This window comes from Oncorhynchus kisutch, linkage group LG4 (genome assembly GCF_002021735.2).
Source record: "Oncorhynchus kisutch isolate 150728-3 linkage group LG4, Okis_V2, whole genome shotgun sequence".
Classification (NCBI taxonomy): domain Eukaryota; kingdom Metazoa; phylum Chordata; class Actinopteri; order Salmoniformes; family Salmonidae; genus Oncorhynchus; species Oncorhynchus kisutch.
In genome coordinates, this window is record NC_034177.2 from 61,251,995 (window position 1) to 61,279,935 (window position 27,941).

At 42.4% G+C, this 27,941-nt stretch overlaps 1 protein-coding gene across 2 annotated transcripts; it reads right to left on the minus strand.

The window, feature by feature from the left end:
- Nucleotides 1–8,606: 8,606 nt before the first annotated feature.
- LOC109888749 (kynurenine 3-monooxygenase-like) lies at nt 8,607–27,293 on the minus strand. 2 transcript variants are annotated; one of them, XM_031823360.1, is made up of 14 exons: nt 27,211–27,293; nt 26,536–26,633; nt 24,783–24,872; nt 23,027–23,075; nt 19,977–20,064; nt 18,206–18,371; nt 17,702–17,773; nt 14,322–14,443; nt 13,591–13,738; nt 13,244–13,301; nt 12,887–12,969; nt 11,296–11,397; nt 11,078–11,137; nt 8,607–8,999 (listed from the first exon to the last, which is right to left on the minus strand). In XM_031823360.1, exons 5-14 carry the CDS (start codon nt 19,988–19,990, stop codon nt 8,856–8,858), a joined length of 969 nt encoding a protein of 322 aa, XP_031679220.1. In that variant the 5' UTR covers nt 19,991–20,064; nt 23,027–23,075; nt 24,783–24,872; nt 26,536–26,633; nt 27,211–27,293; the 3' UTR covers nt 8,607–8,855. The 2 variants fall into 2 exon arrangements, with proteins under 2 accessions (XP_031679220.1, XP_020335508.1); XM_020479919.2 differs by lacking the exons at nt 26,536–26,633; nt 27,211–27,293 and adding an exon at nt 25,164–25,254.
- Between the last annotated feature and the right edge of the window lie 648 nt (nt 27,294–27,941).

The window sequence follows — 27,941 nt, forward strand, 5'->3', positions numbered from 1 at the left end:
GGCACATTTGGGCAGTCTTCATACAAAAGTTTGAACATAAATACAATGGTTCATTGGATCAGTCTAAAACGTTGCACATACACTGATGATCTAGTGGCCAAAACAGCGCCATCTTGACTGCCAGCAGTTCTCGGTTGCCTACGTTGTAGGTCATCTCTGCAGGATTGAGACGATGGGACAGGAAGACAGCTTTTGGTCCTGGGCAGATCGCTGGGACAGGATGGCCCCCACTCCAACATCAGAATCATCAACCTCTACCACAAATTGACGGGACGGATCTGGATGGACGAGGATGGGTTTTGTGGTGAACCGATGCTTCAAGTCCACGAAGACTCTGTCGACTGCTGGAGACCATGTGAACGGTACTTTGGGAGAGGTGAGTGCAGAGAGAGGGGCCGTCAGGGTACTGTAGCCCCGACTGAAACGGCAATAGAAGTTAGAGAACCCCGGGAAACGTTGTAACCGCACCCTGCACTTAGGTTGAGGCCACTCTACCACTGCTTTCACTTTTCAGGATCAATTTGGATCAGCAATGACATATCCCAGAAAGGAGATTGTAGAGCGGTGGAACTTACACTTCTCGGATTTCACGAACAATTGGTTCTCCAGGAGGCGCTGAAGGACTTGTCTGACATGAAGTACGTGTTCTTGGGCAGACCGGGAAAAAAACTGGATGAAGTCAAGGTAGACGAACACGAAACAGTTTAGCATGACCCGGAGCACATCGTTTACCAGAGCTGGTGAGTCCAAACGGCATGACCTGGTACTCATAATGTGTTAAAGGGTGTCTTCCACTCATCTCCTTTGCGTATCCGAACCAGGTGGTAGGCATTCTGAAGATCCAGTTTGAAAAAAATGGTGGCCCCCTGGAGAGGTTTAAAAGCCAAGAGGAGTGGTAGGGGGTGTAACGATTCTTGATCGTTATATCATTCAGATCCCGGTAGTCAATGCATGGACGCAGATTCTTGTCCTTCTTCTCCACGAAGAAAAACCCCATGCCGGCAGGAGATGCAGATGGACGGATGCTTCCAAGAGCCAGAGAATTCTCAATGTACTTCTCCATGGTCTTGGTCTCCCGGCCGGATAGAGAATATAGCCGACCACGAGGTGGTGTGGTGCCTGGGAGGAGATCAATGGCACAATCATAAGGAAGGTGCGGGGGAAGAGAAGTAGCCCGTGCCTTACTGAAGACCTCCAGGAGGTCATGGTACTCAGTGGGGATGGCAGAGGCATCCGTGGCTTTGCTTACGTCCCGATGTGAACGTCTCAAGGATGGCTCTGCCGCTTTTAGGAAATGAGAATAACAAAATGAACTCCAACCCATGATGGAGCTCTTGGTCCAGTCAATAACAGGATTGTGTTTCTGGAGCCAAGAAAATGACATATACAGTGCCTTGCGAAAGTATTCGGCCCCCTTGAACTTTGCAACCTTTTTGCCACATTTCAGGCTTCAAACATACAGACAAACATTTTTTTGTGAAGAATCAACAACAAGTGGGACACAATCATGAAGTGGAACGACATTTATTGGATATTTCAAACTTTTTTAACAAATCAAAAACTCAAAAATTGGGCGTGCAAAATTATTCAGCCCCCTTAAGTTAATAATTTGTAGCGCCACCTTTTGCTGAGATTAAAGCTGTAAATCGCTTGGGGTATGTCTCTATCAGTTTTGCACATCGAGAGACTGACATTTTTTCCCATTCCTCCTTGCAAAACAGCTCGAGCTCAGTGAGGTTGGATGGAGAGCATTTGTGAACAGCAGTTTTCAGTTCTTTCCACAGATTCTCGATTGGATTCAGGTCTGGACTTTGACTTGGAATTCTAACACCTGGATATGTTTATTTTTGAACCATTCCATTGTAGATTTTGCTTTATGTTTTGGATCATTGTCTTGTTGGAAGACAAATCTCCGTCCCAGTCTCAGGTCTTTTGCAGACTCCATCAGGTTTTCTTCCAGAATGGTCCTGTATTTGGCTCCATCCATCTTCCCATCAATTTTAACCATCTTCCCTGTCCCTGCTGAAGAAAAGCAGGCCCAAACCATGATGCTGCCACCACCATGTTTGACAGTGGGGATGGTGTGTTCAGGGTGATAAGCTGTGTTGCTTTTACGCCAAACATAACATTTTGCATTGATGCCAAAAAGTTCAATTTTGGTTTCATCTGACCAGAGCACCTTCTTCCACATGTTTGGTGTGTCTCCCAGGTGGCTTGTGGCAAACTTTAAACAACACTTTTTATGGATATCTTTAAGAAATGGCTTTCTTCTTGCCACTCTTCCATAAAGGCCAGATTTGTGCAATATACGACTGATTGTTGTCCTATGGACAGAGTCTCCCACCTCAGCTGTAGATCTCTGCAGTTCATCCAGAGTGATCATGGGCCTCTTGGCTGCATCTCTGATCAGTCTTCTCCTTGTATGAGCTGAAAGTTTAGAGGGACAGCCAGGTCTTGGTAGATTTGCAGTGGTCTGATACTCCTTCCATTTCAATATTATCGCTTGCACAGTGCTCCTTGGGATGTTTAAAGCTTGGGAAATCTTTTTGTATCCAAATCCGGCTTTAAACTTCTTCACAACAGTATCTCGGACCTGCCTGGTGTGTTCCTTGTTCTTCATGATGCTCTCTGCGCTTTTAACAGACCTCTGAGACTATCACAGTGCAGGTGCATTCATACGGAGACTTGATTACACACAGGTGGATTGTATTTATCATCATTAGTCATTTAGGTCAACATTGGATCATTCAGAGATCCTCACTGAACTTCTGGAGAGAGTTTGCTGCACTGAAAGTAAAGGGGCTGAATAATTTTGCACGCCCAATTTTTAAGTTTTTGATTTGTTAAAAAAGTTTGAAATATCCAATAAATGTCGTTCCACTTCATGATTGTGTCCCACTTGTTATTGATTCTTCACAAAAAAACACAGTTTTATATCTTTATGTTTGAAGCCTGAAATGTGGCAAAAGGTCGCAAAGTTCAAGGGGGCCGAATACTTTCGCAAGGGACTGTACATTGGAACATGGGGGGGAGGGACAACTGTATGGTCTCACTGTGGTTTCCTGATACCTGTATCTGAATGGACTAAGTGCTATGGGTGACTCTTCCAATAGAGCGGCCGTCCATTGCCCTTGCATCCATTGGGACAGAGAGAATGAGGGCGATGAGGGAATCGATGTCACGTGGTATTTCCCGAGCTGCGAGCTCATCCTTTATCCCCTCTGACAGTCCGTGGAGAAAGGTGTCAAACAGAGCCTTCGGAATCCAGGAACTGGAAAAATCTACTGCGAAAATCTACTGCGTAGTCTGCCACACTACAGGAGTTATGATGAACCTGCAGTAGGACATCAGAGAATCGAAAACCTTCCTCACTTCCCGGATGAATCCCTCCAGGCTATGGCACACAGCGGATTGCAGCTCCCACACAGCCGTTGCACAGGAGAGCGCCCTTCCGGACATTAGCGTGATTAAATACGCTATCTTCGATCGGTCCGACAGGAACGAAGAGGGCTGGAGTTCGAAAATGAGGGAGCACTGGGAAAGGAATGCCCTGCAGGTATAAGGATCGTCTGCATAATGCTACGGAGGTGGTAAGTGGGGTTCTCGAGGAGCCCGGGTAGGTTGAACAAATCCACTAGTAGTTGAGCGGTTCCTGGGTGGTTCAGAGGTCTCAGAGGTGGCGGGCTGCCTACTCACTGATTTGCTCCATTATAACCTTGAACCCTGGTTGTGGCGTTCCGTCAGGGAACCAAGCCCTTCCAAAAGGTCCCGAAGCAGCTCTTCATGTCTCCCAATGGTGGCTCCCTGCAGGGAGACAGCGTGACGGAGCTGGTTCCAGTCTGCTGGGTCTGTCATGGTCAGTTTGTACTATAAGGGCACAAGGCGAGACCCAAATGCAGACCCATGAGGCAGATGGTTGAGCTCCAATATTTATTGTACCAAAAGGGTCGGGCAAAAGGAAAGTCGGGGACAGGCGGGAGTTCATAAACCAGTCCAAACAGTACGAGGGGATAGGAAAGCTCGAGGTCAGAACCGTCAGAGTGGTCAGGCAGACGGATTCGGCATAAGGGGAGGCAAGGGTCAAAACCAGGAGGGCTAGGAAAACACTGAGACAGGAAAAATAGGAGCTAGGAGAAACGCTGGTTGACTTGGCAAAACAAGACGAACTGGCACAGAGAGACAGGAAACACAGGGATAAATACACCCAGGACTAATGGGGAAAAAAGGAGACACCTGAAGGTGGGTAGAGACAATCACAAATACAGGTGAAACAGATCAGGGCGTGACACTACAATGTAGAAAATAATACAAATAAAAAAAAAGAATAACCCTTGAATGAGTAGGTATTCTAAAACTTTTGACCGGTAATTATGTGTGTGTGTGTGTGTGTGTGTGTGTGTGTGTGTGTGTGTGTGTGTGTGTGTACATATACTGTACAGTTGAAGACGGAATTTTGCATACGCCTTAGCCAAATACATTTAAACTCAGTTTTTCACAATTTCTGACATTTAATCCTAGTAAAAATTCCCTGTCTTAGGTCAGTTAGGATCACCACTTTATTTTAAGAATGTGAAATGTCAGAATAATAGTAGAGAGAATGATTTATTTCAGCTTTTATTTCATTCATCACATTCCCAGTAGGTCAGAAGTTTACATACACTCAATTAGTATTTGGTAGCATTGCCTTTACATAGTTTAACTTGGGTCAAATGTTTTGGGTAGCTTTCCACAAGCTTCTCACAATAAGTTGGCTGAATCTTGGCCCATTCCCCCTGACAGTGCTGGTGTAACTGAGTCAGGTTTGTAGACCTCCTTGCTCACACACGCTTTTTCTAGTTCTGCCCACAAATCTTCTATAGGATTGAGGTCAGAGCTTTGTGATGGCCACTCCAATACCTTGACTTTGTTTTCCTTAAGCAATTTTGCCACAACTGTGGAAGTGTGGTTGGGGTCAGCGTCCATTTGGAAGACCCATTTGCGACCAAGCTTTAACTTCCTGACTGATGTCTTGAGATGTTTCTTCAATATATCCACATCATTTTCCTGCCTCATGATGCCATCTATTTTGTGAAGTGCACTAGTCCCTCCTGCACCAAAGCACCCCGACAACATGATGCTGCCATCCCTGTGCTTCACGGTTGGGATGGTGTTCTTCGGCTTGCAAGTGTCCCCTTTTTCCTCCAAACATAACAATGGTCATTATGGCCAAACAATTATATTTTTGTTTCATCAGACCAGAGGACATCTCTCCAAAAAGTACGATCATGCGTCCTCCGATACACAACCCAACCAAGCCGCACTGCTTCTTAACACAGCGCGCATCCAACCCGGAAGCCAGCTGCACCAATGTGTCGGAGGAAACACCGTTCACCTGGCAACCTTGGTTAGCGTGCACTGCGCCCGGCCCGTCACAGGAGTCGCTGGTGCTCGATGAGACAAGGACATCCCTACCGGCCAAGCCCTCCCTAACCCGGACGACGCTAGGCCAATTGTGCGTCGCCCCACGGACCCCCCGGTCGCGGCCGGTTACGACAGAGCCTGGGCACGAACCCAGAGTCTATGGTGGCACAGCTTTTAAAATATTTATTTGATAATATATCAACCGAGTGTGTAGGTTTTTCAATAACAGCGGGAGGAACAATGGCGGCTTTACTCAGTTGCGCAAAAACTCACTCTGAGATCCCCCACCTATCCACTTACGCAATGTGATCTTTCATAAAAAAATAAAAGCCTGAAACTATGTCTAAGGACTGTTGACACCTTAGGGAAGCCAAAGAAAAAGGAATCTGGTTGATATCCCTTTAAATGGAGGATAGGCATGCATAGGAACAGAAGGGTTTCAAAATAAGAGGCACTTCCTGATTAAGTTTTCCTCAGGGTTTCGCCTGCAATATCAGTTCTTTTATACTCACAGACAATATTTTGACAGTTTTGGAAAGTTTAGAGTGTTTTCTATTCTAATCTGTCAATTATATGCATATTCTAGCATCTGGTCCTGAGAAATAGGCCGTTTACTTTGGGAACGGTTTTTTTCCAAACATAAAAATAGTGCCCCCTAGCTTCAAGAGGTTTTAAACAGCCACCACTAACATTGAGTGGCTGCTGCCAACATACTGACTCAACTCCAGCTCACTTCAATAATGGAAATGGATGGAAATTGATGTAAAAAATGTATCACTAGCCACTTTAAACAATGCCACCTAATACAATGTTTACACACCCTACATTACTCATCTCATATGTATATAGTGTACTCTTTATCATCTACTGCATCTTGCCATCTTTATGTAATACATGTATCACTATCCACTTTAAACTGTGCCACTTTTATGTTACATACCCTACATTACTCATCTCATATGTATATACTGTACTCGATACCATCTACTGCATCTTGCCTATGCCGTTCTGTTCCATCACTCATTCATATCTTTATGTACATATTCTTTATCCCTTTACACTTGTGTGTATAAGGTAGTAGTGGAATTGTTAGGTTAGATTACTCGTTGGTTATTACTGCATTGTCGGAACTAGAAGCACAAGCATTTCGCTACACTCGCATTAACATCTGCTAACCATGTGTATGTGACAAATAACATTTTATTTGAGTTAGGCAGGTTACCTTAGTGTTCTTGGGCACAGGGGCTATGGTGGTCTACTTGAAACATGTTGGTATTACAGACTCAGTCAGGGACTGGTTAAAAATGTTAGTGAAGACATTTACCAGTTGGTCAGCGCATGCTCGGAGTACATGTCCTGGTAATCCGTCTGGCCCTTTGGCCTTGTGAATGTTGACCTGTTTTCACGTCGGCTACGGAGAGCGTGATCACAGTCGTCCGGTACAGCTGGTGCTTTCATGCATGCCTCAGTGTTACTTGCCTCGAAGCGAGCATTGAAGTAATTTAGCTTGTCTGGAAGGTTTGTGTCACTGGGCAGCTCGTGGCTGTGCTTCCCTTTCTAGTCTGTAATAGTTTGCAAGCCCTGCCACATCGGAGCCGGTATAGTACGACTGCTTATATGCATTTCCTTGCATTTGCAACTTCAATCAAAAAACATTACTGTGGTTTTAACGTACTGATCATGAGGATAATAACTTTATTTATATATGATTCATTTAATAACACGTCCACACAAATCCAACATATGTTATTTTCTGGCAAGCATGTCACATTGACCTGACATAGAACTGGTACAATATGCCCTAAATTATCTGGATTATCTAGATTAGTTACTGTACCATGACTGACATGAGTTGGATGTTAGTCAATAATATACACTGAACAAAAATATAAATGCAACATGCAACAATTTCAACAATTTTACCGAGTTACAGTTCATATAAGGAAATCGGTCTATTGATGTGAATTCATTAGGCCCTAATTTATGGATTTCACATGACTAGGAATACAGATACTGTATGCATCTTTTGGTCACAGATACCTTAAAAAAAGGTAGGGATATGGATCAGAAAACCAGTCAGTATCTGGTGTAACCACCATTTGCCTCATGCAGCGCTATGTATCTCCTTGACATAGAGTTGTTCATTGTGTCTTGTGGAATGTTGTCCCACTCCTCTTCAATGGCTGTGCGAAGTTGCTGCATATTGATGGGAACTGGAACATGCTGTTGTACATGTCGACTCAGAGCATCCCAAACATGCTCAATGGCTGACATGTCTGGTGAGTATGCAGGTGATTGAATAACTGGAACATTTTCAGCTTCCATTAATTGTGTACAGATCCTTGCGACATGGGCCTTACATTATCATGCTTAAACAAGAGATGACGGCAGCAGATAAATGGCCTCGGGATCTCGCCATGGCATTCAAGTTGCCATTGATATAATGCAATTGTGCTCATTGTCCGTAGCTTATGCCTACCTATACGATAACCATACCGCCACCATGGGGCGTTCACAACGTTGACATCAGCGAACCGCTCGCCCACACGACTGGGATTCTGGATTCATCCGTGAAGAGCACATTTCTCCAGCGTGCCAGTGGCCATTGAAGGTGAGCATTTGCCCACTGAAGTTGATTACGACCCCGGTCAGGACAATAAGCACACAGATGAGCTTCCCTGAGACGGTTTCTGACAGTTTGTGCATAAATCCTTTGGTTATGCAAACCCACATTTTCATCAGCTGTCCGGGTGGCTGGTCTCAGACTATCCCCCAAATGAAGAAGCCAGATGTGGAGGTCCTGGGCTTTCCTGGTTACACGTGGTCTGAGGTGAGGCCGGTTGGATGTACTGCCAAATTCTCTAAAATGACATTGGATGCAGCTTATGGTAGAGAAATGAACATTCAATTCTCTGGCAACAGCTCTGGTGGACATTTCTGCAGTCAGCATGCCAATTGCACGCTCCCTCAACTTGAGACAACTGTGGCATTGTGTTGTGTGACAAAACTGAACATTTTAGTGGCCTTTTATTGTCCCCAGCACAAGGTGCACCTGTGTAATGATAATGCTGTTTAATCAGCTTCTTGATATGCCACACCTGTCAGGTGGATTGATTATCTTGGCAAATGAGAAATGCTCACTAACAGGGATTTAAACAAATTTGTGCAAAAAAAATGTACAAAAATAAGCCTTTTGTGCGTATGGAACATTTCTGAGCTCTTTTATTTTAGCCAATAAAGCATGGGACCAACACTTTACATATTTTTGTTCAGTCTACATTAACACAATGTTCCCCACAGGCCTTCAATTACAGTAAATCAAATCTTTATTGAGTACATGATCAAAATCTCATTGGTAATTGGGTTGCAGAACTCTGTCTTTATCCCATCTGTTTTGAGGTCAGTTGATTTGATCTCTGCTGTTTGTAGCTCAGAGTGGTATGACCCACAACCCCTCAGAAGGGACTCTTGAGGGCCTGCAGCCTGGACCACAGCTGCTCGATGGGGATATTTGGCATGCTAGGGAGGTATCTGACTAGCAGGTAGGAGCCCCCCGCGACAGACACTGCAGCACAGAACAACAGGCCTTGGTTGATCACCTGAGGGGAACAAGATAATCAACTTTTTATTGATCTCTCTAAGGCTTTTGATACAGTTGATCATGCTATACTAAGGCAGAGATTGTCGAGTGTAGGTCTTTCAGAGCATGCAGTTGCATGGTTTGCGAACTATCTGTCTGATAGAACTCAGTGCACTCAATTTGATGGGCTTATGTCTGTTAAGTTGTCTGTCTTTAATGGTGTGCCCCAAGGCTCTGTACTCAGTCCTCTCTTATTCACTATTTAAATACATGATTTAGACAAATGTCCAAAATGCCCAATTACATTTTTATGCTGATACTGTTATTTACTGTTGTGCCTCGTCTCTTAAAAAAGCTTTCTAGAACTTGCAAACTGCTTTTTATACTGTTCAACATACCTTGTGTCAATTGAAGCTTATCCTCAATACTGACAAAACTAAACTAATGGTGTTTTCTCAAGCAAGAAATAGACCTCTGAACCTTTCACATATTACTACCTGTCAGGGCAAGGAGATTGAGGTTGTAACCTCATATAAATATCTTGGAATTTTAATTGATGACGGCCTCTCTTTTAAATTGCATATTCAACAACTTACAAAACAATTGAAGCTGAAATTGGGATTTTATTTTAGGAATAAGGCCTGTTTTTCTTTTGAAGCCAGAAGGAGGCTAGTATCAGCTACATTTATGCCTTTACTAGACTATGGGGATATTTTATATATGAATGCTTCCGCTCAGTGTTTGAGATCAATTGACACCCTTTACCATGGCACTTTGAGATTTATTTTAAACTGCAAAACCCTTACGCACCACTGCACTTTGAATACCAGGGTTGGCTGGCCTTCTCTAGTCACTCATAGGCTCAGGCACTGGTATACTTTTATTTACAAAGCCATTTTGGGTTTACTACCTTTTTATTTGGGCAGAAATGTGGTGGGTTCTCTCTTCGTTCGCTGGACTTTATCCTACTAACTGTTCCAAATGTCCGAACTGAATTTGGTAAAATGGCTTTTATGTACTCTGCGCCATCGTCTTGGAACGCCTTACAAAATACTTTTCAACTGGAAGAACTTGTCCCGATTGGTATTTTTAAATCACTGATGAATGATCTTGAGACTGATTCCCTGACAATGTTTTTAATTTGCTGGTTTTGATTTTGTCATACTCTTGTGAATTCTATGGTTTTTACTAGATTACTTGTAGTTTTTCATGTTGTTTGTCTGTTATTTTTGTAATGACTTGGTGCTGCCTATCTTGGCCAGGACGCTCTTGAAAAAGATTTTAAATCTAAATGAGCCCTTCCTGGTTAAATAAAATTTAAAAAACGTTCATTTTCCACTTAATTCCAACATTCATCCAAAAATCCCATCCATCCATTGTCAAGGTAAATTTTACCACTGTGATGTTATTTTCAAAGAATGTTGGCTATAGCAACGATTTTCTCCCCCTTCTCCTCTGTCCCTTCGCCTACACGTGCCGTTTTGTCTGTACTCGAGTGACGTTTTGAAGAAACTTTGACATTATCCCACATCCATTTGTTACGACAGACGTCAAAGATGGCAGGTCAGACGACTTGAATCAGTGCCGGGGACAACAGGCTCGACTAGCAACCTCAGCCCCTACAAATCATAATAGCCACCGACCATATCTGTTTGTCAGATATGTTATTTAACCTTTATTTAACTAGGCAAGTCAGTTAAGAACAAATTCTTATTTACAATGACGACCTAGCCCGGCCAAACCCAGACGACGCTGGGGCAATTGCGCGCCGCCCTATGAAGGACCCAATCAAGGCCGGATGTGACACAGCCTGGATATGCACCATCTTCTTTTTGGTTGCAACAAGACTAGTGTTCTACATTATAACTTTGCTAGGTCACTCAGGTTACAATCAATTCCCTTTTTCTTATCTTGCTTTTGAAAACATTTGTTGAAAGCAATACTCAAGCAGCAGTAGGTTAACACATACTTGCCCTTTCAAAATGTCAGCAAGGCCAGATAGGCAGAGAAAGACAGCATAAACTGTCTAAAAGAAAATGTATGCACTTAAAGGCCCTTAAACAGTGTAGAATGAACGTGTACAATGTCCTTTCTTACTTTGTCTTGCCAGTGCCAGTGTTTTACCACCTTATGGTACCTTGTCCTGGTAAATGTAACCTGGGAACAGTGTATGGTGAGAGACAGAGATGTATACAGAAACACACAGAAAGAGAGTTTTAGAATGCTTCGCAGTAATGCACACTTAAAATCATATTAAAATGTATTCAATTTCATGTATTATCCAACTGGACTTAAATGTACTAGGAAACACTTGCCATGGTGTATAAGGGAATTATTGTCCTTGGCATGATAATGTGAAGGAAATTGTCAACGTTTTTTCGGAACAGGAACCATTTGGAATTGACGTGTTCCCGCATCTAGAAGGATGCAAAATACATCTGTTAGCAAATCGAACCATCTGTGCTCATCGTAATGAAAAGCCCATTATTTCTCCTGTAATGCATGTCGTTGCAGTGACATTAACATGAATTACCTGCACTATCATACACCTTCTGCTTTTTTAGCCTTCAACATTTCACCCCCACGAACAAACAAGCCCATTAAAGACCAATAGGTGCCAATTTTCACAAGTATGTCCACAGAGCAAAGGCTACCTTTTGCTCTGTAGTCAGGTGTTCTTATGATTCTGAAGGACTCTTGCCAAGGCGTTGTGGGTGTGTGTTTTCACTTGTGTGATCTCTGGGAAGAATGGCTACAGCGCCAATGTGACCGTATGCACGTGGAGAGTAACACTAAGACCAATTACTGTCTTTGTGCACAGATAAATGAATTAAAAGGATGGATGGTTAGAGAGAGCTGGCTTCCTGTCAATTACTCTGGACTCAATCAACCCAACCCAAGTACAGGTACATATGTCCCTGCTCTGCCTGTGGATATTCTCTCTGCATATTTTGGAAGACAAGAGCTATGGAATTGAAATGACAGTAATAAGTTGTGCTAATTGTGTCAGAGAGCCTTTGGGAATGGGGGATACCTACAGTAGTTAGTTGTACAACTGAATGCATTCAACTGAAAAGTGTCTGAATCAGACAAGGTAAAAATCTGTCAGCTCAGGGATTCGATCAAGCAACCTTTCGGGTTACTGGCCCAAAGCTCTAACCACTAGGCTACCTACCACCCCGTCTTAGTGTGTTTGTGTTATCTTGTCTTCTTGGTGCCACTATTTCATTCAGCGGCGCTTCATTAAATGCTGGAGATTATATATATTTATCCATTTGTAAAAGCCATAATTGTGAAATGATGTTGAATCAATGAGAACGGCCGTTAAGCTATTGATTGAGGCAGACAGAGGCCAAGGTAAGTAGATAGTCTATAATGTTATACAGATATGATATTCAGCTCACATTGGCCCGCTGTAGTTCAGTTGGTAGAGCACGGTGCTTACAATGCCAGGATAGTGGATTTGATTCTTGGGACCACCCGTATGTAAGAAAATGAATGCACTCCTGGCTGTTACTTTGGATAAAAGTGTCTGCTAAATGGTGTATAAATATTTGTGCTTTCATTAAATTGGAAGGTCATCACCATCCCTTTTCTAAACTAAGTGTTTCATTACCTATATGGAACTTTTCATCATATAGTGCTATAGATCCAGTGTCGCTGAAATCTGGGCGTACAGTTTGATCACTGTAGTTGTGTATGGCAAAATTGGGTCGTATTCATTAGGCACCAAATGAAAGAAGACAGACTAATACAAAGAGGAACTACTTGGACTACTTGAATTTCTGTTTTCCAAAGCAAAACATTTTAAACAGTTTTTCCATAGCATGCCCTAATGAATAGCCTCCAGACCCTGGTGATTGATTTTTCTTTTAAGTACTAATATCTAAATGGGTACTACGTTACTTCAACGTAGTTGTACATGGCCAGGTCTGCAATAGCTTGGTCGTCTGGGACTCGGACTCTGGTGTACTCAGGCAGAACAGCACCTGAAATAAAACATGAGAAATAGCTTAGAATAAACAGATTATACGTAATTGGTTAGAATGAAAATGTGTCTACCTTTTCCAAACACCCTCAGATGTGCATGAAATGTGCATGAAATGCACATGTGCATGAAATGAAACATGGATATTCTGCGCCACTAACAAAACAAACTAATTTAGCAGGCGTCAAGGGGGAACGTGGATGCTGATGCTCTGGTGCTCTCACTTTCAAAGCGTATTTGCCTTGCAGTCTGTAATATTACATGTGTTTACTCACTGAAGTCTTCGTTGAGCTGGTCCATGATTTCGTTGAAAACAAGGCAGTCTTCAAAGCCCTGAACGATGAATTAACAACATGTTTCAAATAACATCGAGTCAACATATCTTATATTAACAATTAAATGCCACTGAGCAGTTGTTTTGATCCAAATGTGAATTACAGTGAATGCATCAATAGCATAGAGTATGTATGTGGTTGAGTGGCATACAATTAACCTATGACCTTGGCATTGCTAGCACCATACTCTTAGCTGATCCACAAGAGACCACGGAGGTCTCATATCTTCCATCCTCCTCCCCCTCTCACTGTCCCACTCTGTATATACTACATGTATTTCTACTTACTGCGTTCATGCCCTGACCGTAGAATGGCACCATAGCGTGGGCAGCATCGCCCATAAGGACACACTTGTCACCAAAGTGATATGGGGAGCACTTCACGGACACCATGGCCTGGGCTGGCAGACGGAAAAAATCCCTCTTAAGAGCCTCCCTGTGAGACACAGAATGACCATTATGACATTGATATGCATAGTGTGGTACGTGCTGATTTCTCACATACAGCTGCACTGTAATACATGCTCTCTTTTCAACCACTGTATCTCATAAGAGGAGAATATAATCATATTCTTCAGGCTTGCATTGGCAGAGGAGTGCAGCTAGGACTTCAAACAACACACTGAGCTAGGGGTGTTTTATTGTAGGCGTAGCATTCTCTAATTGAAAATAAATAAGCAAATTCAACTGTGAATTTAGACTGTGTGTGGGGGATTCTAAAAGTAAACAGCAATTCAGCGGTTTCTCCTGCCTCATTTCAAATCAACCCTGAAAATACCTAGAGTTACACACCTCCGCTGTTTCCCCCACCCCGTCCATGTCCTATCTCACTATCAACTGCAGCTTGCTGTTCAGTTCCAATTGAAAACTCAGCTCCCCAGGTCACGTGACGTTGGGTCAGTAATTACACGCTCGAGAGACAGCGGCTGTTTGAGCTGTCCTGATGCAGGAAATTGATGGGGAGAGGGAGGGATGAAGGGAGGTAAGGATGGAGGGACGGGGAAGAGAAAGTCACTTACGCTCCTATTAGTGGGATGGCATCGGGAAAGTATTTCTGGAAAAACTCGATGACCTTGTCGCCCGTGGTAACTTTCTCAAACTCCTCAAATGGCATGAAGAGTGTGCAGGTGAAAGTCTTGTCCTAAGAACAAACAATATGGAGATTAATGTAGTAAGCCTGAACATCTGGATCAAAAAAGGGGTTTAGGTTGTGAGAGTGGCGTTTGCCATGGCTAATGCTATGTTCTTATGCTCAAATATTTAAACAAAATCGATACTCCTGAATTCATCGATTTTTGTCTAGCTTTTATTTTAGTGATTGGTAATTGTCAAATATTTATTATAAAAAATATTTCGATCACTATCTTTTCTACATACTTTATATCTAGTTTTAGTAGTTTCAATTTAAATACAGAAAGATTATTCTTTTTTTTTTTTACCCCTTTTTCGTGATATCCAAATTGGTAGTTACAGTCTTGTCCCATTGCTGCAACTCCCGTACAGACTCGAGAGCCATGCGTCCTCCAAAACACAACCCTGCCAAGCCTCACTGGTTCTTGACACACTGCTCGCTTAACCCAGAAGCCAGCCGCTGGCTGTGTCGGAGGAAACACTGCACAGCTGGCGACTGTCAGCATGCATGCGCCCGGCCTGCTACAGGAGTTGCTTGAGCACCTTGGGACAAGGACATGCCGGCTAACCCCTCCCCTAACCCTGACGACACTGGGCCAATTGTGCGCCACCTCATGGGTCTCTCGGTCACGGCTGGGATCGAACCCGGGTCTGTAGGGACGCCGCCACTTGGGAGGCCGTGTTTTTTATTTTTTTATTTTTTACACTCTGCAGTAAAAAACCTGATTGTGTGAAATGAGAGCACTTTCTTATTAATGAGGATTCAGTTAACCATGCTCTCAGTAACCTTGTCTGAGACCTGATGACTTCCGTTAACTCCCTGAGTGGCTAACATGCCATGCATCTAGTTGATGGATGTTGCTTATTGGCAAATCCATTACTTAGTCCGTTGCATCAACGTCCACACCAGCATGGTCATGTGATCTGCGCTGGCCAAAATGGATAATCCACTTGGACTGATGGATGTGGAGTAGAGAGATGATGATGGTGGGTGTGTTAGCAGCTGCCCGGGTCAGCCCTGGCTATCCATCAGCATCAGGCCAGCCTATCCCATGCGTCCTAAGAGTGTTGTTACCGTGGAGTTTCCCCGGCAGCAGGGCATTTTTCACCGTCCTCCCAATGCACACTGGGGCTGTAATGAGTAACAGTACTAATGTACCCTTGAATTAAGTGCTTTAACCTGGCCACAAAACAGGACAGCTTTCTCTGAATCAGTCAGGCAGAACTATCATAATGGTATTAATAGTAGCAGTTGTGGAGGCTGAGAGATGGGATTACTGACTATCTGCTTTGCTGAATTTTTTTTTTATATTCACATCTGTTAAAAAGTAGGGCTGGACCTGTGGGACCCAGGGTATTTGAGATGTGAAGATGATGAAAAAGATTTTGTGACTAAATAATTTATTTTTGGTAAAGTGAACATTGGGCGCTGGACCAAGAGACCTATGTTCTGAGGTGACTTCCTAACGGTGATGAAGTCTCTTTTGCAACATGACATACTGTATAAATACACTATGTCATTATTGGGACATATACAGTACAGCTTAGGTGCGATATACAGTGCATTTGGAAAGTATTCAGACCCCTTCACTTTTTCCACATGTTGTCACGTTAAAACCTTATTCTAAAATTGATTAAATCGGGGTTTTTTTCTTAATCAATCTACGCACAATACCCCATAATGAGAAAGCAAAAACAGGTAAAAAAAATGATAACTGAAATATCACATTTACATAAGTATTCAGACCCTTTACTCAGCACTCAGCACCTTTGGCAGTGATTACAGCCTTGAGTCTTCTTGGGTATGACGCTACAAGCTTGGCTCTGCAGATCCTCTCAAGCTCTGTTAGGTTGGATGGGGAGCGTCGCTGCATAGCTATTTTCAGGTCTCTCCAGAGATGTTCAATCAGGTTTAAGTCCGGGCTCTGGCTGGGCCACTCAAGGACATTCAGAGACTTGTCCCAAAGCCACTTCTGCGTTGTCTTGGCTGTGTGCTTTGGGTTGTTGTCCTGTTGGAAGGTGAACCTTCGCCCTAGTCTGAGATCTTGAGCCGTCTGCAGCAGGTTTTCATCAAGGATCTCTTTATACTTTGCGCAGTTCCTCTTTCCTTCAATCCCAACTAGTCATCCCCACAGCATGATGCTGCCACCACCATGCTTCACTGTAGGGAGGGTTTGGCCAGGTGATGATTGGTGCCTGCTTTCTTCCAGACGTGACGCTTGGCAGTCAGGACAAAGAGTTCAGTCTTGGTTTCATCAGACCCGAGGATCTTGTTTCTCATGGTCTGAGAGTCCTTTAGGTGCCTTTTGGCAAACTCCAAGCGGGCTGTCGTGTGCCTTTTATTGAGGAGTGGCTTCCGTCTGGCCACTCTACCATAAAGTACTGATTGGTGGAGTGCTGCAAAGATGGTTGTCCTTCTGGAAGGTTCTCCCATCTCCCTAGAAGAACTCTGGAGCTCTGTCAGAGTGACCATCGGGTTCTTGGTCACCTCCCTGACCAAGTCCCTTCTCCCCCGATTGCTTAGTTTGCCCAGGTGGCCAGCTCTAGGAGGTGGAGGCCACTGTGTTCTTGGGGTCCTTCAATGCTTCAGAAATGTTTTGGTACCCTTCCCCAGATCTGTGACCCGATACAATCCTATCTCGGAGCTCTACAGACAATTCCTTTGACCTCACGGCTTGGTTTTTGGTCTGACATGCACTGTCAACTGTGGGACCTTATACAGACAGGACTTTCCAAATCATGTCCAGTCAATTGAATTCACCACAAGTGGACTCCAATCAAGTTGTAGAAACATCTCAAGGATGATCAATGGAAACAGGATGCACCTGAGTTCAATTTCGAGTCTCATAGCAAAGGGTCTGAATACTTATGTAAATACGGTATTTGTACGTTTCTAAAACCCGTTTTTTTTGTGTGTGTAGATTGATGAGGAAAAAATGTTTTTTTTTCCATTTTAGACTAAGGCTGTAGCAAAATGTGGAAAAAGGGAAGGGGTCTAAATACTTTCCGAATGCACTCTAATGTTTAAACGACACTATTTTGACATATTCTAATGAGTCCATTATGTCTTTTACATTAGTTAGAGCCATTAGTTACAGACTATTTTAGAGACATTTTCTCATACTGTACACACTTCACAAATGCATCTCTCCAACGTGTTTAAACTTGCCTACGCTCTATTATCAAGTTTAGCAGCTGATAATGAAGCTGAAAGGATAAATATAGTATGGACATACGGGTAAACATACAGTCTCTAATTTACACTCACCAAGTTGGGCAGAGCAATCATCATGAACGTGTTGCGTGGCCATATGTGCAGATTATTAGGCTTCATGGCAAACTGGGGGCAAAGTAAATTAAATTAGGGCATTATTACAGTATAAAGACATAAGCACATCATATACAATAGACACAGCAGCTTTGCATCAACCAAAAGGTGACCAACATACAAAATGAGATGTCACCCAACGCCTTATGAAACACTATGGTGATACAATGAACTATAAAAACATCCAGTGTAGATCTGGGTTTAAATAGTATTTGCTTTCTTTCAAATACATTGAGCATTTTATTTAGCCAGTGGTGAATGTGTGGGCTATGCACTTTTGGGACTATACCTTTACTTCCATTGCACCGGGAGAGCTCATTCCATATAACCTTATTCATTATTATCTAAAAGGCAAAACTGATCCTAGCCCTGCTACTCCGAGACTGTTTTGAATATTGCCCCAGGTCTGATCCTGTGCCATGTTCTGAGCATCAGAGGACCAACCTCTCCATTGATGGGGGGTATGGTGAACTCCAGGTACCCATGAGGGATGTAGGTCTGACTGTAGTTGAAACGGCTCTGACGGAGGAACTGTTTCCGGATGGCAGAGAACGCTCCATCACATCCCACAATCAAGTCTGCCTGGATCTCTTCCTTTGCACCTTCAGCCCTAAGACACACCATACAGTACGGACATTATTCCACAGATAGATGATATTCATGATGAGCCTTATTTATGGTTAACAAAAATGTGTCATCAAATGTGATCATGTAAAAATGTCAGTGTAAATAAAGTTGTCAGTTTGTAATGAATTATAAATAGGACTTGTGCACTAACCTTCTTCTACCTAAGTTAATAATAACCCATAATGACAAAGTGAAACCTGCTTTTAGAATTTTTTGCAAATGTATTGAAAATTAAATACAGAAATCTCATTTACATAAGTATTCATACCTCTGGGTCAATACTCTATAGAAGCACCTTTGGCAGCGATTTCAGCTGTGAGTCTTTCTGGGTATGTCTCTAAGAGATTTACACACCTGGTTTGCGCAACATTTGCCCATTATTATTTTCTGGTAGATTTAAGTCAAAACTGTAACTCGGCCACTCAGGAAAACATTCACTGTCTTCTTGGTAAGCAACTCCAGTGTAGACAATAACCTGTTTCAGGTTATTGTCCTGCTGAAAGGTAAATTCATCTCCCAGTGTCTGGTGGAAAGCAGACTGAACCAGGTTTTCCTCTAGGATTTTCTCTATGCTAAGCTCCATTTTGTTCCTTTTTATCTGTTTCTATTCATTATGTACCTGCTTCCTTCTGTTCACTCAGTCAATTAGATTAGTTTTGTGGAGTAACTACAATATCGTTGATACATCCTCAGTTTTCTCCTATCACAGCCAATTACTGTTCTAAAGTCACCATTGTCCTCAGTTGCCGGTTTCCTTCCTCTCCGGCAACTGAGTTAGGAAGGACCTGAATCTTTGTAGTGACTGGGTGTATTGACACATCATCCAAAGTGTAATTCATAACTTCACCATGCTCAAAGGGATATACAATGTCTGCTTATTTTGTTACCCATCTACCAATAGGTGCCGTCTTTGCTAGGCAAAAAAAAAACTCCCTGGTATTTGTGGCTGAATCTGTGTTTGAAATTCACTGCTCAACTGAGGGACCTTACAGATAATTGTTTGTGTGGGGTACAGCGATTAGGTTGTCATTCAAAAATCATGTTAAAAACTATTAATGCACACAGAGTGGTCCATGCAACTTATTATATGACTTTTTAAGCAAATGTTTATGCCTGAACTTATTTAGGCTTGCCATAAAAAAGGGGTTCAAGACATTTCAGCTTCCATGTTTAATTCAGTTTGTAACATTTTCAAAAAACATAATTCCCCTTTGATATTGTGGGGTATTGTGTGTAGGCTAGTGACAAACAAATCTACATTTAATCAATATTAAATTCAGGAAGTAACACAGCAAAATGTGGAAAAAGTCAAGGGGTGTGAATACTCTGAAGGCATTGTATGCTGTTTAACACACACACAAGGCCACATAAAATAAAATGCAGGAACACAGAGACCAACTGTAAATAATAAAGCAAGAACAATTTTAGACAGCACTTAGTTCTCCATTTTACAAGTCAGCCCAAAATGACTTTAGGGGAGGGAGTGAGAGAGAGAAGAGAGAAAGAAATATGTGTGTGTGTGTGTGTGTGTGTGTGTGTGTGTGTGTGTGTGTGTGTGTGTGTGTGTGAGAGAATATTAACTATTTACCTGACAAAGGTCATCGCCCCTGTTTCAGTGCTTCAGTCGAGTAGTTTGTGAGCAAAGTTCAGATTTATGTTGGGATACGTCTCTGCTGCTGCAGTTACAAAACAAAGAATTACAAAAAGATCTTATATCACGGTCATGACAAGACAATTCTCTGCCGTTGACTTACATGGCACTGCAAACATTGGGCAACAGCTAACAAAAATGCATTGAAATATCTCCTCTACTCAAAATTACAACTAACTAATTGTAGCATTAACGTAAAAAGTGAAGAGAATTAGAAGGGGGAGAAAGTATGGAACTGTTGGCCCTGCATTAAATACCAACATTGGTTAAAGAAAATTGTGATAAATAAAGTATACTAGTTTCATTTAAAGACAACAAAAAATGTACAGCTGTGCCATATAGATTGCAAAATAGTTGGGAGGAGATTTGATGTACCAATTCCATGGTACGGGGTTTATGACCTGATACACAAAACGACACTGGATTCAAAACGAATCATTTAAATAGAGTTTTTCTATTTCAAATCAAATCAAATTTCATTAGTCACATGCGCCGATCGGTGTAAGGTCTACATAACATAGACCTTACATTGAAATGCTTACTTACGAGCCCCTAACTGACAGTGCAGTTTCAAAAAATACAGATAAGAATAAGAGATGTAACAAGTAATTAAAGAGGAGCAGTAAAAAACAACAATATATACAGGGGGGTGCCGGTACAGAGTCAATGTGCAGGGACACCGGTTAGTTGAGGTAGTATGTACATGTAGGTAGAGTTAATTAAAGTGACTATGCATAGATGACAACAGAGATTGGCAGTGGTGAGGGGAGGGGGGGGGGAAATGTGAATAGTCTGGGTAGCCATTTGACTAGATGATCAGGAGTCGTATTGTGTGGTAGCAGAGAGAACAGTCTATGACTAGGGTGGCTGGAGTCTTTGACAATTTTCAGGGCATTCCTCTGACATCGCCGAGTATCGAGGTCCTGGATGGCAGGAAGCTTGGCCCCAGTGATGTACTGGGCCGTTCGCACTACCCTCTGTAGTGCCTTGCGGTCGGAGGCCGAGCAGCTGCCATACCAGGCAGTGATGCAACCAGTCAGGATGCTCTCGATGGTGCAGCTGTAGAATCTTTTAAGAATCTGAGGACCCATGCCAAATCTGTTCAGTCTCCTGAGGGTGAATAGGTTTTGTCGTGCCCGCTTCATGACTGTCATGGTGTGCTTGGACCACAATAGTTTGTTGGTGATGTGGACACCAAGGAACTTGAAGCTCTCAACCTGTTCCACTACAGCTCCGTCGGTGAGAATGGGGGCGTGCTCGGTCCTCTTTTTCCTGTAGTCCACAACCATCTCCTTTGTCTTGATCATGTTGAGGGAGAGGTTGTTGTCCTGGCACCACACGGCCAGGTCTCTGACCTCCTCCCTATAGGCTGTCTCGTTGTTGTCAGTGATCAGGCCTACCACTGTTGTGTCATCTGCTAATTTAATGATGGTGTTGGAGTCGTGCATTGCCATGCAGTCAAGAGTGAACAGGAAGTACAGGAGGGGGCTGAGCACACACCCCTGAGGGGTTGCTGTGTTGAGGATCAGCGTGGTGGATGTGTTGTTACCTATCCCTACCACCTGGGGGCGGCCCGTCAGGAAGTCCAGGATCCAGTTGCAGAGGGAGGTGTTTAGTCCCAGGGTCCTTAGCTTAAAACTCTCTCGGTAGGAAAATGTGGTCTGCAGCTTATCATGAGAAACTCTACCTCTGGCGAGCAATGGCTCGAGACTTCCTTAGATATCGTGCACCAGCTGTTGTTTACAAAATACATTCATCGCCGCCCCTTGTCTTACCAGACACCGCTGTTCTATCCTGCCTGTACATTGTATAACCAGCCAGCTCTATGTTGATATTGTCGTCGTTCAGCCACGACTCCATGAAGCATAAGATGTTACAGCTTTTAATGTCCCGTTAGTAGTTTAATCTTCCCAATAACTCGTCCATTTTATTGTCCAAAGATTGCATGTTTGCGTGCAGAATTGAGGAAGTGGGCGTTTACTTGATCGCCTCCTACTCCTCAGAAGGCAGCCCGCCCTCCGGCCTCTCTTTCGCCACCTCCTCTTCACGCAGATCACTGGGGTCGGGACCTTGGATCCAACATTGGATCCAACATTGGATCATTCAGAGATCCTCACTGAACTTCTGGAGAGAGTTTGCTGCACTGAAAGTAAAGGGTCTGAATAATTTTGCACGCCCAATTTTTCAGTTTTTGATTTGTTAAAAAAGTTTGAAATATCCAATAAATGTCGTTCCACTTCATGATTGTCTCCCACTTGTTGTTGATTCTTCACAAAAAAATACAGTTTTATATCTTTATGTTTGAAGCCTGAAATGTGGCAAAAGGTCGCAAAGTTCAAGGGGGCTGAATACTTTCGCATGGCACTGTATATAAAAAACATGACAAAACCATTGCTACAGGCTTGTACATATATTGATGACTGTCAGTAAACACAGTCGACTGCTGTTATGTGACTTTCACATGTTAACTTTTTGTTCGGGAGAGCAAGGATCGACGATATAAGCCTGTTAAGCCTGTTATACGACATGAACTAGTCTACTAAAACAGTGAGTATAGAGCTTTTTGTGTGCGCATGTCAACAACATTTTAGTACTGTGTGTAGGCTAGTGACACAAAATCTCAACCTGATCAATTTTAAATTCCGGCTGAACCACAACAAAATGTGGAAAAGGTCAAGGGGTAAAAAATACATTCTGAAGGCACTGTTAGTGGAAAGACACAATGTCTATATTTAACCTAAAACTTTACAAAGACTTTACAAAGAGTTTTTAGACAATACTTTTTTACAAGTACATAAGATAAGATCAACTTTTCTTCATCTTAATCATATATCTTCAAAATGGCAGACAGGTACACAATACAAGATGAACCTATTTCCCATTCAAGATGAGTGGATAAGAACACAGCTTTTCAATAAGTACATGCAATATTGAGGCTCTGACATGCTCTCCAGGACTCATGGGAATAAGGAATTTCATTCTCCTACCTGACAACAGTTCTTTGTTGAGGTTGGCTCTGTCGATAGACAGGATGTACTGAAAGGAGATCAGGATGTTACTGTAACTCTAAACTAGGCCTACACAGAATAATGTGACACGTTTACACTGACACTACCACTATTAATACAAAAAGAGTGCATACTTCAGTCAACAAGACATTTCAAATACATTTTGGAGGCGATGCTCGGGAGTCTAAAAACAGTCAGTGACGGAAATGTGAGCAGGATCTGGGAGTTTGACTATTGTCTAGTAAGAAGAACTGAGATCATAGCATGAGTAAGCCTTTGATTAAAATCACCTTTTGAAGTGTTGCGTGCATGGGATAATTGATTTAGTGGAACATCTATCGGAAGTGCCCTTTTTCATCTTGTCCTTACTACTTGAACAACTGGGCAGGATAAAATCCCTCTCTTTCCTCCCCCCCCTCCCCCCACCACCATTCTCTACCTAGTTGGCCTCCCATTATTATTTTCCATCCCTTTGTTCTATGTTTGACTGTGCCTTTTCTCTTTTGTTTCTCACTTCTCTCATCTGCATTGCCCCCCGACATCCTGTCTTCACCACTTCTCTTAATGAGAGAGGGATTACTAATCGTAGTTTTTCCTCTTTAAAAGGCAGAAGAAGACAGAGGATAAAACCCTAGACAACATCAGACACATCACAGCTATGTGTACACAATGGGGATTTCCTCCCTCCGTCATCACATTGCAGCGTACCTGTCCTGACCTGCACATAACCTTTATACTATGGGGCGGAATTACAGCTCATGTCATCTATCATGGATACAGAACTAAATGTGTGACAGTGTTGGGACATTTCAACAACACTGGACCAGACCTGGGGTAATACTTTAGCTGTGCTTCATTAAGCTTGCTTGTTGAAATTCCCCCCAAATTTGCTAACGCATCCCACCTGGCACTCCGGGCAGGCTAAAGCAAATGCTCAAAGTATTCTAAAGAGTACATAGTATTTGAACCCATGTCTGTACTGGTCACGATGGGCTTCTGAGGTCAAGGGGGGTGCTGTGTACATTGGGGGGACATTATGGGGTATATGGAATTGTTTTAAGAAGGTTATACCAAGGATATTTTTCTGTTTGATTTTTAATTTTGAAGTATAACATATATATAAAACAATTATTTGATGAAACCTTATTTTTGTCCTTATTGCTATTAGCCCCTACAAACACATTGAATAACACATTCACTACATGGAACAACAGATAGTCGTCCCCCCCCAAAAAATTGTTTTTTTTGTCCTGTCCTCTATCTGAGAGATGTAAGAAAGATCAGGAAACATTTGTTATTTATTTTTTTCATCTATTTAACCCCTTATTTTTGGCACTAAACTGTATCCATATATGCCTCCATTAATCTTTTCAACTGGTACCAGGGGACATTCAGACAAGTCTTCTGAGGCTTGTGGGCATTCTAGAGCAAAACAAATTGGAGTGGGATTTGCTTTCATTGCCTTTTTTCCCAAAATGCCATGCCACAATTCAATAATGAGCCTTATGCTACAGCGACAAAGTGATAACTAAGAGAGAGTGGGAGTGACAAATGTAGCCTCTCATCAAAGTCTGCATTTAAGGTACTGTAATTATACATCAGTAATACAAAACGCTGACAGACTGCTGCTTTACAAGATAATGGCCATCCTTTGTCTTGCTTGTCAAATGTATTAATAATCTATCTAATGGGATTTGCAGTGTGATGTGTGTAGGCAGTGCAGCAGCAGAATTACCTGGCCTTTCTTGCCATAAGGAATGGGAGACTGTGTCCCATTCAAAGCGTGGATCATTCTGGAATGCATGGGAATTCCTTTGGAGATAATCTGGAGAAGAAATCAAAACGGGTCAGATTTTCCTCGTGAACAGGGACCAAGGTCGCTTTTACAGCTGAGGTCCTGAATTACAGATTTGACAGAAAATACACGCATCAAAACACGAATACAAAATGCACATTATTGGTGTATCGACAACAATAACGTGGTGAAGACAAACCTAGCGAAAAAGGAATACATCGCTAAATTCTCTAACAACGATTGGCAAAATGTTCAAAACACATCTATCTGTTCGGCCATAGTTCAGGAGAGTGTATATTCTTTGCTCTAAATATGGGCTACCTAAGTTCATTCTGTCCCTCATCATGACTGGCCTTGAAGTTTTATTTAAAAAGTTGGCGAAGCAAACCTGACCCTGTCATGCTGAAAAGTAATTGAAGTGTAAAACAACCTTCTGACGCAGTGCCTGCTGAGCCATACATAACACTCTAGGTGCGCTAAATGCGTGCCCACTAAAATAATATAATAGCTTACTTCAGTTGCCAGAATATAACACTAGAGAACTGTAAGTACCCATGGGGCTTGGGTACAGGCACTTCAAATATTTCATAATTATGAACGCATCAAAATAAAATCAAAGAGCGGTTGCCTGCTTCCGTTTTCATCTCTTATACGGTCTTGAGACTAGGAAATCAAATCAAATCAAACGCATTCATAAAGCCCTTTTAACATCAGCAGATGTCACAAAGTGCTTACACAGAAACAGCCTAAAACGCAGACTAAAACCCTAAACAGCAACCAATGCAGATGTAGAAGCATGGTGGCTAGGAAAAGGCAGGAGTCTAGGAAGTAACCTGGAGGAAGGTACCAGGCTGAGGGGTGGCCAGTCCTCTTCTGGCCAGATGGAGATTATTAGAGTAACTGGTCATTAAAGCCAGATCATTCTTCAAGATGTTCAAATGTTCATAGATGACCAGCAGGGTCAAATAATAATCGCAGTGTTTGTATAGGGTGCAACAGGTCATCACCTCAGGAGTAAATGTCAGTTGGCTTTTCATAGCTGAGCATTCAGAGGTCAAGACAGCAGGTACAGTGGAGAGAGAGAGAGAGAGCGAGAGAGAGACTTATTAACGAGGGTAAAAGCTGCCAGTACAGTGTGTTCTCTGTCTGCTTTGGAGAGATTTTGGGGGTGGTGGGTGAGAGAGGGGGGGGCATGGTTACTATGTGGCGATTTATTTAAAGCTGAAAGCAAACAGACCCTGAGTCAAACCTGGATGTCATTTGTGAGTGGAGAGAGACAGGGAACTGCGCTCTACTCCACCTCTACGTAACATTACAGAAAACGTTATCCCCCCCCAGAGTGGGTGTGTGATGCACCTGTATCGTATAACACGAATAACTTTTATATGAAAGAGGGTGTTTGGTCATTAAGCAAACCAGCAGCGTTATGACTTGGATCACTTTGTTTTTGCAATAGGAGAGAGAGAGAGAGAGAGAGAGAGAGAGAGAGAGAAAGAGAGAGAGAGAGAGAGAGAAAGAGAGAGAGAGAGAGAGAGAGAGAGAGAGAGAGAGAGAGAGAGAGAGAGAGAGAGAGAGACGAAAACAGCAGGTCCAGGACAAGGTAGCACATCCGGTGAACAGGTCAGGGTTCCATAGGCAAAACATTTGATTTCCCACAGTGGTAGCCAACGACGGACAAACCAGGACAACATACCGTGTCTTCCATTCCCACGTGCTTCAAAGCCTGGCGACCCCTGTGAGACAGAACTAGATTGATGCTTCTTCCTTTGACTATTTTGGCTTGGCGGATATCTGGTCAGGATCATAGATAGAAAGCAATTTCAAACATTAAAGAATTATGAGACTCAAATCTAACATACACAAGCACCTTCTAATCAGAGTTTATTTGCACGTGCACAGGATGTAAATGGTACAGTGAAAATCTTACTCGCAAGCTCTCCTCAAAAGTACAGTACACTTCATCAAAAATGTTCACAAATAAGTCATAAAAAGTCATAAAAATAGTGATGTTGGAAATACATACACAATAAAAATATACAGTATAAACTATAAATTGTGCTAAAGTGAATAGTGACCTGGTTGAGCTGCTTGTCAATCCAAATGTAATATGTCTGCATCTGGTGAATGCTTGTGAAACCAGTGTCATATATATCATATGCCAATGGTAATAACTTATTTTGAAACTAAAATGTATATTTAGATTGCTGTGTGATAGCTACCAAGACAAAGCCATTGTGCTTTGTTGTTCGGAATATTGTAGTGACTAATGACTGCACGCAGTGCATACTTCCCGAAATAAATGCAGACTGCTTTGTAGCTATTCAATATCAGAGAAAGCGCTTAATATGTGGCATAATCAAGTGTTTACCTTCTCGAGATTCAAAGACCTCTACTTGAAAACCTCTTTTTGCAAAGTAGCAGGCATTCAAGTTGCCGACCTGAGAGAAAGAGTTGAATGAGTCTGTTAAAGGCTTACATATTTTTGCATTAGTTCATGGTGGAGGCAGCATCTATTTAAATGGTTACCGCTTGTGATAAAAATGGAAATGGATTTTAAAAAATGGAAATGGTTCAAAAAAATATAGATATATGGTTACTGCAAAGCGATATCCGAGAAAGAGATCAAGAGTGAAAGATCAAAATTGTCAATTACTGGTAGGATTTACTCCTCTGTACAGGATGTTTCTCTAATGGCCTACTAGGAAAAGTATAACCAGTGATACTACTGGTTGTTAACAACCTCAATTCTGTTAGCTATGTTATTCAGTCATGCATTTTACACCATCTATTAGGAGCGAATCTGCAGTGTAGCAAATTGACAAAGCCAAAAGTTGTCCTATAACCCCAAGAAATGAACGGTCCTGAATGAGTATCACGAAATATAAATAAATAGATTTATTTTAGAAATAGATACATAGTTTACGTTGTGCTCAGCTTTTCATAACAGCATATATCAGCAGACTGACAGACCCTTTTGATTTACATTTACATTATCCACTTAAACGTTTACTTCTTACCAAACCACCTCCCACCACAGCCACCACTTTTTTCTTGCTGGTTGATTTGCTGTCATTGGTTGAATAATCCATTGTAGTTTAC

Excerpts from the sequence above, each read along its gene's own strand:
- LOC109888749 (XM_031823360.1), bottom strand. Across the intron at positions 14,444-17,701 it reads TGATTGCTCTGCCCAACTTG|GACAAGACTTTCACCTGCAC; the intron begins GTGAGTGTAAAT and ends GTTTGTTCTTAG. Across the intron at positions 9,000-11,077 it reads ACTGGCACTGGCAAGACAAA|GTGATCAACCAAGGCCTGTT; the intron begins GTAAGAAAGGAC and ends TGTTCCCCTCAG.